Here is a 12,782-nt window from a genome sequence, read left to right as displayed (position 1 = left end):
GTAGTCCCAAAACCATTGTTCTGACTAAGCCCAAAATCGGGCTATTACAACATAACACTCTTGACTAGTAGAACATAATTTTCACTCTTTATGCGATTTAAGCCCTTTTTTGAAATTAAGCATGCAACTGCTAAAATTAATTCACCAAACTTTTCAAATATCTATAAAATCATGCTATAACACATAAAATAATATCAAAAATAATTTCTCTGACCTCGGATTTGTGGTTCCGAAACTATTGTTCCGACTAGGCCCAAAATCGGGATGTTACAAGTTCACAATTAGAACTAAGTTTATTCTATTAACAAAATCATGGAAAAATCAACCTTAATGATGTTAGCAAATAACTTTCATTAAATCAACCCTAAAACCCAAATTAAACACTAAAAAAATTAACTTTTTTATTATCTTTAGGTACCAAAATATATAAATTTTGTCAAATATATGTACCAAATTGGACCAAGAAATAACATTGATACCCCATTAGAAAAAGGTGTCAAACTTAGGTACTAAATATATTAATCCAAAATTAAATACTAAATTTAACTTATCTATTTAGTATATTACTTAAAATATTTAAGTACAAAATATAATTAAAATTTAGTAAATGTAAATTTTAAATTATGAAAATTTTATTTTACATTTTCATCTTTAAATTTGTTAAAGCATTTCAAGTTAGTTTAAACAAAGCAAAAGTTTAAATGTGAAATGTTTAAAAGATAATGCCAAAAGAAATAAATTAAAATAAAATTTTCTTCAATAAGATATTGTTTACTTATTATTTTCACATTTTTATAAAAGAAAATTATATTAAGTGGTTTTGATCATCATCATAAATTTTGTTTATAAATTTAAATAACTGAAAATGTTAATTTTGAGTTTTTTTTTCAATGGGGAATTAGGTTTTAGTATTGTTGGTTAAGATGGAGTTTTTAGGTTTTGAGTACTCGTATTCAAGCTTTGTCATGTGTAATTGCGATATGTGAGGTTTCAGTTTCAACATATTTATCTACCATGGATGGAATTTATTTTATTTTGTTTATTGATTGTGCTTCATAATTGGTTTAATTTTACATTATATTTGTTTGGACATATATTTATACTTGTATTGTATTTATATTTGTAATAGTTAAACTTAAATTCTATTTTTCTTAACGGGTTAATAAAACTTTATTTAGAGCCATAAACAATGTTAAATAGACAACTTTTGAAATGAAAAATGCTTTTGTACCTAAACTCAAAAGCATTTTTAGTTTTTGGATGTGGGAAAAATACTTTTGGAGTCAAATGACTTATGTATTTTAAGTAATATTTAAATTACCTATACAATTATTTTCTTATCAAAGTTTATTTCAAATATATTACATTATATATTTAAATATGTAATTATTATACTTTAATATTTAAAATATAATTTATATATTCAAATTAAATTTTACAAATAAATAATTATTAATAGTAATTAATTTAAAATATTCATCATTTATATTTTATATATCAATAATAAGTTATAATAAATCATTTTAAATTCTTATTGAAATCTAATAATGTTAACTAATTTGAATATTATTTAAACACAAATTTTACTTTATAGTATTATGTCTAATATGAACATTTTATTTCTTAAAAATAATTTTTAAAATAATATTAAAAATTAAATCTGAAATTAAAATATTTAAAATATTTTTCAAAAACAATTTTTCTAAATATTAGTATTTTTCAAAAGTAGTCGTAAATAATTCTCCAGTTGCACGTTTTTATATTCCACAGCAACATGGGCACCAAAGTTTAAGAATCCGAAGACGCTGCCTTAGTGGCCAAAAGGCCCAAAACGAAAAGAAAAACCGCTGCCTCGGGTCGGGTAAAGTCCGGTCCTTTCGTTTCTCAAGAAAAGTAATATAAGAAGTGAAAATACAATCCAATCCAATCTCTCCTTCCCGAATACATAACGCCCATCGGCGCCAAAAGCCCAGGACGATGCCCATCCCTTAATAAAACCAAAACGAATTTAATGACAGACGGAAAATCTACCATACCAATTTATCTCAAATTCCTTGAAGCCCTAACTTAACGAACTTCAGAAGTTTCCACGGATTTTCTCATTAGTTTCTTTTTGTTTTCAGGTTTATTTTATTCCCTTAATTTCATTGCATTTTCCTGGTTTTGATTGATCTATGTATATATTTCGATTTTGAATTAAACATATATATTTTTTGGCATCTAGGGTTTCTGGTCTGTCTTCTCTTGCCAAAAATTTTTAGAGGGGTTGATTTCCGACCGGGATGGCCTCGGTATCAAGTCAGCCGCAGTTCCGTTACACTCAACCCCCATCTAAGGTGCTGCATTTGAGAAACTTGCCATGGGAGTGTACGGAGGAAGAGTTGATCGAGCTGGGGAAGCCATTTGGTAAGGTCGTTAACACCAAGTGCAATGTTGGAGCCAATCGTAATCAAGCTTTCATTGAATTCGTAAGTTTAATCAGATTTTTTTTTAAAATTCTGGTCAAATTTCTTCCACCATATTAATGAAGTTAGTAATTAAATATATGTTTTTGTTTACCCTTCTTAGGCTGACTTGAATCAAGCTATTGCCATGATATCGTATTATGCTTCATCTTCAGAGCCTGCTCAAGTAAGGGGTAAAACGGTCTACCTGCAATATTCTAACAGGCAAGAAATTGTAAACAACAAAACGACTGCAGATGTTGCCGGGAATGTACTGTTGGTAACAATCGAAGGTCAAGATGCACGGCTTGTTTCCATAGATGTATTGCACTTGGTAAGGATGGCGTATGTCTCTTCTCCTTTTTGTTTAGAAGGGTGTGAAGTTACTATTTCTAAGTTGTTGTTTGATATGAGTTCATGTAATAACTAGGGTTGTGTAGTTTTTGTCACGCTCTTTTGGAGAAAAGCTTTTGTGTTTTGACATGAGTGTGAATGGATCAGCAGGATCATGTCAAGGGAATAATCTCCAATGGCAGCTTAGTGCATCGTGAGAAAGAGAACATGTGTGTTTGTCTCCTTTCTCCTTTCCTTAACACTGCCTCTCTCTTCCTTACTCTTCCTTACTTACCTCCTATTCCTACCATTTAGGATTTGTTTTTCATTTCTTCTTCATGTGCATCCATCACCCTTGGACTTTTTAGATGTTTGGTGTCACTATGTTTTTTGTTTGTGCTGCTACTGCCAATGAAGTTTGTGCTCCATTTACATTTTTTTTTTGCATATATGGTCTGTATTATATATTTGTTCGATATAATAGTTGCTAGTTTTGCTGAGTGTCAAAATCGTCACTCCTCATTGAACATGAACAAGGTAGTAAAGTGCTTCAGATTTCTTGGCTATGTGAAGCAATGTCCAAACAATTGTCTAAGACCCTGAATTGATGGTAGCATTAAGGGAGGTGCATGCTTTGGTGCATAAGGCACTGTCTTATTAGAACAAAAGGTGCTTAAGGCAAGTGCCTCCCTGAACTGGTAGTTCTTTTTAGAAACTTTGATTAGGCAGCCAATCATCCATGTAACAGGCTTTGGTTCTTGTCCATTGTGCCCTTTATTCACAGAATTGGACTGTCATCATCATTAGCTTGTGAAAGATTGAAAGATCCTTCTGTCTGTTTCTGCTCATGCTAACATATTTATCTTTCCCCATTTTGGGATAAAACTTTATTTATAATTATTAATATAAGCTCTCAATGATATAGGAGTAATATGAGGCAGCTAGTTGTCACAGTCTCAGTTTTCTCTTTTTATTTTCTATACATCTGTTTTTAGGAGTTAATTGTTTGCCTGGATATAGTTCTACTAAAGAACCAGGTTATTTATCTTAGGTACGTTCCAACTTTTTATAGAGATGAGTGGTCTATGTATATATTTGCGCTATATACATGCATATATAAATATATATCAAAATCTTTTACAATTAGGTGCCTATCGTTAGTCCTCAGTTAGCGGTATCTTCTTTCTGCCTGGGGTTAGCCTGATTCTGATTCTAGAATCTGGTGCTTATAGCAACTTTTGCCTTTGACATCCTCCTTCATGGGCTTTAATGATTAAAACCCTAGAGCAATTAATATCTGTCCCCTAGTCTGCAGTTTGCTGCAATTTATTTGAAGCAGGTAGAGACTGGAGATTTACATTTTATCCTTAGGGAAGAATGGTGATTGAATTAGTTTCTTAACTTATAAGTTGAGAGAATTGTTATTTTATAGAACTTGATAAAAAATGAAATTTGAGCAGTCTGATCTGTAGCCTGGTTTTATTTGTAAATTTCTGAGGTTTCATAGAACTCCTTCGTTGGTTTTTTCATCCTCACTCTTTTCATCTTTTGCGGCGTTCCACCATCCCGGTGAAATTAATTTAGCATGTCCTGATCTTGTCAATTTCCTTGTAAAATCTGAGTTTCTCAAACTGTAGTCTGTTAATAAGTTCTATTGTTGTCTCCATGCTGAATGTTGTGGATATGTTAACTTATCTCTATTCCTTATTTTCTGGCAAACCTTTTACAGAACTGAAGATCGGAATTGCTTTTTGGAGTGCTTTTGCTTGATTTTTGTTAGTTCATCTTTGTTAAAAGTATTAAATAATGCAGGTATTTTCAGCTTTTGGATTTGTGCATAAAATTACTACCTTTGAGAAGACAGCTGGATTTCAGGTCAATGAATTAAATTTTCTTTTGGTATCTGTTGTTTTTTTTGGCTTTTTAATTAAGCTCAGTATATATCCTGCTTTTTATGTAGGCTTTGGTGCAGTTTTCAGATGCAGAAACAGCCACATCTGCAAAAAGTGCCTTGGATGGACGAATCATCCCTAGGTGACGGTTGTATTAATTGTTAGACACGGTATTTAGTCCAACCGTAATGGAACATTTAGCTTTAGATGTGGTCCACTTACATTGAGCACATATTTCTATTGGGCCCTTGAACTTTTGGCAGATTGTTCCTGTTAGGTGTTACAACATCCTCACATATTTGGATTGTTTTAGTTCTTGATAAAGCATAGAGACAACTCACTGATTTAGAATTATAGTCCAAGCGAGGGTTGTAATTTTGCAGCTTATGTTCCTTTTGTTTTTGAAGGTTTTCATGCACATTGTACTCATTTTGTCCTGGGTTTTCAGGTACCTGCTTTCTGAAAATATATCTCCATGTACACTTAGGATTACTTATTCTGCTCATACAGATTTGAGTGTGAAGTTTCAGAGCCACAGAAGCAGGTTTCCTTTATCTCCTCTTTGTATCTGATTCCAGATTGTAATTATTTTCCTGGCAGATAGTATTTTTATTATGTACATCATTCATCTCTTACATGTGTTGCTTCACCCTTCACTGGGGTGTGCAACTCATCTATCTGCTAGTGTTATCCATTTTTCACTATTTTATAGTAATTGTACATATTGTTTGCCCATTTCTTTCAGAGATTATACCAATCCCTATCTTCCTGTCGCTCCTTCGGCTATAGATGGAAGTGGCCAGGTAAAGAACATACTATTAACAATTGTGTCTCTTAACAGCAGTTAGAATTTTCATTTGTTCTCTGTGAATTATTTATGATACAGTTTCTTAGATCAGAAAACCTTAGTTTTGATCCATGTCACTTCCCATAAAATTTTTAAAATACTTGTGTTTCTCATCAAGGTGTTTCATGCATCAAGATTTTTATACTAGAGAATTCAATAATATTGCTGCGTTACTGCACTGGACTCGGTAGTGTTTGTTATTTTTTTTATTTTTAATTTTTCATTATTAATGAAATTCATTTGTCGTCATTGCAGTTTAGTTTGGGTCTTGATGGGAAAAAACTCGAACCAGAAAGTAATGTTTTACTTGCATCAATCGAGAACATGCAGTATGCTGTTACATTGGATGTGCTACACATGGTATTACTGAAAGCAACTTTTATTTGTCTGTATAGTACCTCAACTTACACCGATTATTTGTCATTTTCTCTCTTTTCGTTGTCCTGTGTTAGGTCTTCTCTGCTTTTGGTCCTGTTCAAAAGATTGCCATGTTTGATAAGAATGGTGGACTACAGGCACTAATTCAGTACCCAGGTAATATTCGAACATGTTATCAAATGTGAATAATGGTCCTGTTCAAAAGACCATTACACACATTTGATAATTTCTGGCTATTGTTGAAAAGGTTATATTTTTAAATTGACCCTACTTATTCATATAAATTAATCATTAGAATTTATGTCCTAATCCATTATGCTTTTTATATTCAAGGCAAGAACATACAAAAGAGTTTTGACACATTATTCCAGTCTTCCCTTAAATTTAAGTAGTAATGCTTTCATGTTTTGCAGATGTTCAGACAGCTGTTTTGGCTAAGGGCACCTTGGAAGGGCACTGCATATATGATGGAGGATTTTGCAAGCTCCATCTCTCATATTCACGCCACACTGATCTTAGTATAAAGGTATTTGGACAATGCAATTTACTGATTGTTATCTAAATGATTGGTTTTGATGCAATAATTCAGCTTGGTGGCAAAATTGATAGCCACGCATTTTCTTTACACTTGCTCATTATGTTTTCTAGAAGGGTGTGAGGAGGGAAAGGGAGGCGGTAGTGTCTCAGCCATGTAGTCCCACCCTTCAAATCCTGCTATGTTGTTTTTAATTTTTGTTTGAATTACATGGCTGATTTTGTTTGATCTTGAGATTGCCACATTAATATGGTTGGTGGTTGCATTACAGGTCAACAATGATCGGAGCAGAGATTACACAATCCCTAACCCGGCCATGGTTAACCCTCAGCCTTCAACATTGGGGCAACAGCCAGTTCAAGCAATGGGTGGTCCAGCTGCTCATCAATACAATGGGGCTCCATATGCTTCAGGGTTACAACAACCTACAATGCTGCCTCAGCCTTCAGGTGGATGGACCTCAACTGTTCCGGCAGTGGCGCAGCAATCCATGCCAGTGCAGATGAGTAATCATTATCCTTACATACCACCATCCTCAATGCCTCAAACGAATCCCGGAATGATGCGAATGCCAGGCCAGGGAGGTGTACCACCAGACGCAGCAGGTGGGGCAATGCCTCCTTACAGATCCAATCAGATGTAATAGCATCTGTATATCTATCTAATATTACATAAAAACTGAGTTCGGTTAGCCTTAGCCGGCCACATGGTGGGTGATCACTACCATTTTTAATTTTGAACGGTGTCATGGTAAGCATTTTAAGGACTATTTTGGGCTAACATGTTCGTTTCTCGGAATTGCAAACGAGTGCAGAGCTGAGACTCAAAAAGAAAAGATATCGTAGATGTGTTATATATATATATATATAGAGAGAGAGAGAGAGAGAGGATTTTGGCTTCCTATTGTTGATGCTTTTACATAATGCCTTGGAATCCAAAGTTGAATTAAGAGATTTAAGAGATCATGTTATTTAATTATTTAGAATGAAATAAACTTAAATAAAGTTTATGGAAGTATTTTAATGCCGTAAAGTCACGATTTTAACATAATTAAGATAGTTCTTTTGTAAATTTTATAATTGGGTAATTAGTTTAGCTTATTAACTAAAATTAATTACGAGTCCAAATTATATATGTGGGCCTTAAGGTTTCTCAAGTTTAATAAAATTATTTAGGAGTCCATGATACATACGTGGGTCCGTGGGTCTTAAAGTGACTCAAGTAGGGCAAAATAAGCAGACATATTTCATATTACTTTCAGTAGTTCTCAACATGTTAGTAATTGTGGTAAAGTTTTATTTTGTTCATGTTGAAATTAAGGACAAATTGGCTAAAACTATTCGACAACAATTGCAAGATAACATTGGTGGCCAATTCCTCATTTAGAAGGAATCGAAGTTTTTCAAGACTTTCAATATAACCTATTATCTTAAGAATGTGAGTTCCCATAGTAATTCCCTCCACCATTTTGCATCGAAACAGAGCTTAAGAGGTCTTATACCTCTCTTGACGTGCTCTTATACCTCTCTTGACGTGCTTGCCCCTCATATAATTCTTTGAGGTGCTTGATCATATCATAGGCAACCATATCCTCATGTTGTTTTTGAAGTTCAGGAGTCATGGTGGCAAGTATTAGACATCTTATGTTTACCATGTCATCAATATGCTTCTTACAAGAATCCTTGTCAACTCTAGAGGCATTAGCTGCTAATTCATTAGGAACGAGTTCTTCAATGACAAATAATTTTCATTCTTGTTTGAGGACAATCTTCAAGTTACAGAACCAGTCAAGGATGTTTAAGCCATTTAACTTGTGATTCTCAAGGACAGATCGCAATGATAAATAGTTTGAGTTGTTTGCCATAATAAATTTACAATAATAAAACATGTTCATAAGTAAATTTACCAAGTTTATTATAATCATTAAAAGGGTTTTATCAAAAGATGCTCCCACTATTTTATTCAAAATAGATGACCCTCATTAATTTCGAAAAATCCTTTCTTTAAAGTTTTTCAAGTGAGTAATGATCTATATTTCACCTCCTTTCAAGTCAGTTTTAGCTTTACTCTCAAGATTATTGTTATTTGGGTAAGCAACACTTACTAATTACATCATATGTAACTCATTATTTGGTGGACAACTCTTGTTTCAATCATCTCATGATTATCCAAATTTATTGCCTCTTGGTTTCTAATCCTATTAGAGTAACCTAGTTATGTTATTAACCAATATTATAACTGACGAATATCACTTGCTTATTCTTCGTGTTTGACCAAGATAGATAGAAGTACTTCGCTTTAGCAGAGCCCACGTATCGTGGCATTAACGAGGGTAAATATTGGAAGGCAATCTTAACTTAATTTTTATTGATGGTATTTTTTTTTCAGTTCGTCTCACCATTAATGGTCAACATTACTCCAATTAATCCTTTAATTGATCTTATCAATTTCCTATAAGATGCATGCTAATATATCATCCATTGGATCACATACATGAATAAAATAATACAATAAATAAATGTAATAATTATAGCCTATAAAACTAATGTGGTTCCTCTAGAGCCAATGGGAGAACCAAAAGGTATCCTAAGGGTGCAAGTCGTTTCTCAAGCTTCTTTTCCACTCAAGCTTCATCTCATTTAGTTTGCAACAGCTCGTACAATTTACAATTACAATTGAAAGGTATCTTAAGGGTGCAACTCGTTTTACACATGAGGAAGTAGGATGGGAAGAGAAATACAATAGAAAAACAGAAAGGCATGACACACAGGCCCTATTTATAAGATTACAACATTTGTAAATTATAAATCAAATGAGCTATCGGGCTATAACTAATCATTTCCAACCACCGTGCAAATCAATCATAACATAAAAAATATGATATGTTTTTTAATTTAGTCGCTTGTTAATGTGAATAAAAAATTGTCCCTACAATTAATGTCACGTACGCATAGGGGTCATGGGGCAGAGCCTCTTGCCCAGACAGCGGCAAACCCCGATGAAATGTAAGAAACTGCACTTAGATCTCTGTAGAAAAAACATCACTCTTTGACAATTTTTATCAAAAAAAAAAAAAAAACATTTTCAACATTTCGATCTATGAGCCTTCTTAGTAGAACAACTTTTGTTCCTTTTTCGAATGTTACCAACAAGTTAACTATTAACTTTGAATAACAGAAACCCCACTTCCCCAAGACAAATTAATTAACACTTAAAAAATAATATATAAGACCCAATAGACATCAAAATCAATGGTTAACATTTAATTAATGGTCGAGAGGAACATATTATTACATATATTTAACAAATTAACCATACACAGTTTATTAAGCAAATTACCTGTATCATATATACATAAGACAGATCAAATAAATCAAATCAAACAGCACGTATCTCATGTATAATCAGTATTCTCATTTTGTCTATTTGTCAAGCGATTGTTCTCCCTTTAAGATGAATTTAATGAGGAATATTTTCAAGTTTAATCCTTGGGCTAATTCCTTTTCTATTTATTCTCAACTTCCCCACACTCTCTTCTCCTTAATTTTATCAGACTTGGTGTATCGCATCAACCAATCAATTTAATCCTGAATCTGTATCATACAAGTGGCTCCACTATCAGTGTTGGGATGCCGGTACGCCCCATAGTGCAGTGGAAAAAAATTATTCTGGTGATCTACAACCATGGATCCAAGTACAAGGAACGAATTGGGTTGAAACAAGGTTGAAAATATACCTTTTCAATCTAATTCCCTTGTGCAATGTCGATCCCAAGCCACAACAAAATTATTTCGACCTTTATGTAGTCTATCTAGTCAATGAATGAACAACAAATATTCTTTTGAACCATTTAGAGAGAATTTAAAAAAATGGCTGCTAAACCACCTTTTTCCTTTCTTTCTTTTTGGTAACCTACACACATTTTGGGATTGTATTCCTTTTTCTTCTGTCACATAATAAAAATGGAATAATTATTTTTCATTTTAGAGAAGCATACAAAAATATTAAAAATATATTATTTCTAAAAAATATTAACTTCCTATTTTTTATCTTTGATCGAAATTATTATAACTCTTTATTTTAATAAATTTGGCAAACTATATTTAGTTAATATTTTATATGAATCAAACTCATATATTAATTTTAACTATGTTCACTATTTGTGTACAACAAGTTTGTACATATAATGCATTTAATATTTAACTATCAAATTAAATTAATTCATGTGACAACTAAACACAATACCAACTGTGTTTGGATTCTGCTCGCTTCAACCATGAGGTGTGACCTTGTAGGCTATTGTAACTTTTAGTAGTAATAGAAGAATATTTCTAATGTTACAAGCAATGAGTGGCATCTAGCAATGTATCATTGCTAACCAAGTTTGTACATATAATGCATTTAATATTTAACTATCAAATTAAATTAATTCATGTGACAACTAAACACAATACCAACTGTGTTTGGATTCTGTTCGCTTCAACCATGGGTGCGACCTTGTAGGCTATTGTAACTTTAGTAGTAATAGAAGAACATTTCTAATGTTAAAAGCAATGAGTGGCATCTAGTAATGTATCATTGCTACCCAAGTTACAAGAAGTCGTGATTCGATATAACCTTTCTGTAATAATTCTTTCATGTATTATATCTTTTTATCGATTATATCTAGATTGAACACAAATCATGGAATAGTCACACTTGTATAGTCCAATCTTATATTTCTTGATATTTTGAGTACACTATAACAAAAAAAAAAAAAAGTCTAATATCTCATATCAACTTATTTAAGCATGACCATGCATTTCTAGTCTCACTCTATCAAATGGCCTAATATATTACTCCCATTATGTAGGAGGCACAAATCCTATCTTGATAAATCATATCCGACTACATAGATTGTGGAATACCCAACATTAGTCTTTATAGTACAACCTATTACTGTAGATGTTTGACTGTATCAAAATATACGACTCTCGATGTTGGGACAATGATGATATCAAGTCTAAGGATCGTATACATAGTAATCACTATGAGTAATGTTGTGACTATTACATAATAATCCAAGAAACATACTCATAGTGGGTCAATCTAGTATATTGTTCTCTAACACGTACTCATTTATTGATTTTGACATCCCTATGTAAATGAAAACACTTTTTCATCAATCAACTACACATTAGTCTTAATGCATTATTATTGTTCAAGCCCATACTAATACTTGACTAAGGACCTTTTAAGAATAATCATACTATTCTTAAGTTAACAAATAAGGTAAAACGAGTATGTGAATACAATCATCTCATTATTAGTCTTTGGGCATATTTTAACACCCACAAGCAACCGAACAACCTTCGCCACCCTCTTCTTTAAGATTCTATGAATTCTCAGCCTTTCAACTATTCCATAACCTAAAAATCATGTGTAGCAACCTTTTTGACAGTGAATACATAGCGGACAACCATGCGAACATCTAATAAAGGGAGGTAGCAAATAATCTTTAAACAGTTCAACAAAAATTACCTTCATAAAAACGAGGAATTTTATGTGTTCTTAAAGGAGACTGAGAAGAATCAATGGGTAGACGTACCTTGGATGAAGGTAATTGTTCGGGGAAAAGAAGTTTCTCTCTCTACCCTCGAGATGGCAAGGTACTGATGGGACGATATGTAACACCCCATACTCGTAACCCATACCAAAGCAGAATACGAGGCATTACCTAATCGATCTCATGTACATAAATGTTCCCCAAGTCGTCAAGACTTGGTCCACTTAAGAACTTTGCAATTTCTACTTTAAACTTTTTATTATGGGCCTACGAGCCCCAAATCAACCATTGAAAACTATTTGGGATCAACCTGTGTCCTTAAACCATCTATAGAAAATTTGGCTCTGGAACAGGGTACACGCCTGTGTAGAAGGGCAACACACTCGTGTAGCCATTAGTTCTAAATGCACACCTATAGGGGTTTTCACATGGCCTGGCAAACGCCCGTGTCCCTGGCCTGTGTCCTTCACAAGGCTATGACATGCCCGTGTCCTAGCCCGTGTGCAAAAACATGGACATTCTGTTTCTGACGTCAGCATCCCCAAAATGTCACACGGCCAAGGCACACGCCGTGTGCTAGGCCGTGTTCCCCACAAGGATGAGACACACGGCCTTGTCTCTTCCAGTGTGTTTACTATCATGTATACTGACTTGAAATTTTTACATGTAGGGGACACACGGTTAGACCACACGCCCCTAAGGCAGACCGTGTGTCACACACGTTATAGACATATGCCCGTGTGTCTACCCTTGTGGACAATATAAGGCTATTTACCAAGCCTTTTAGCCACCCTTATTTACACAACCT

At 33.4% G+C, this 12,782-nt stretch overlaps 1 protein-coding gene across 1 annotated transcript; it reads left to right on the top strand.

Annotated features, from left to right (window-relative positions):
• Positions 1-1,908: 1,908 nt before the first annotated feature.
• On the top strand, positions 1,909-7,443 carry LOC108461270 (polypyrimidine tract-binding protein homolog 2-like). Its single transcript, XM_017761062.2, has 11 exons — positions 1,909-2,123; positions 2,225-2,468; positions 2,569-2,778; positions 4,590-4,652; positions 4,738-4,811; positions 5,118-5,213; positions 5,415-5,472; positions 5,772-5,876; positions 5,969-6,050; positions 6,308-6,420; positions 6,701-7,443. The coding sequence occupies exons 2-11, from the start codon at positions 2,283-2,285 to the stop codon at positions 7,070-7,072; spliced, it is 1,359 nt and encodes a 452-aa protein (XP_017616551.1). The 5' UTR covers positions 1,909-2,123; positions 2,225-2,282; the 3' UTR covers positions 7,073-7,443.
• Positions 7,444-12,782: the final 5,339 nt, after the last annotated feature.

Source organism: Gossypium arboreum, chromosome 8 (assembly GCF_025698485.1).
Source record: "Gossypium arboreum isolate Shixiya-1 chromosome 8, ASM2569848v2, whole genome shotgun sequence".
Classification (NCBI taxonomy): domain Eukaryota; kingdom Viridiplantae; phylum Streptophyta; class Magnoliopsida; order Malvales; family Malvaceae; genus Gossypium; species Gossypium arboreum.
This window is presented reverse-complemented; position numbering and strand designations above follow the sequence as displayed.

What these genes read in the sequence shown, in the direction of transcription:
- LOC108461270 (XM_017761062.2), top strand. Translation starts at nt 2,283, where the DNA reads ATGGCCTCGGTATCAAGTCAGCCGCAGTTCCGTTACACTCAACCCCCA. An exon ending in ATCAAGCTTTCATTGAATTC is followed by an intron (nt 2,469 to 2,568) that starts GTAAGTTTAATC and finishes TACCCTTCTTAG; the next exon opens with GCTGACTTGAATCAAGCTAT. An exon ending in AGAAGACAGCTGGATTTCAG is followed by an intron (nt 4,653 to 4,737) that starts GTCAATGAATTA and finishes CTTTTTATGTAG; the next exon opens with GCTTTGGTGCAGTTTTCAGA.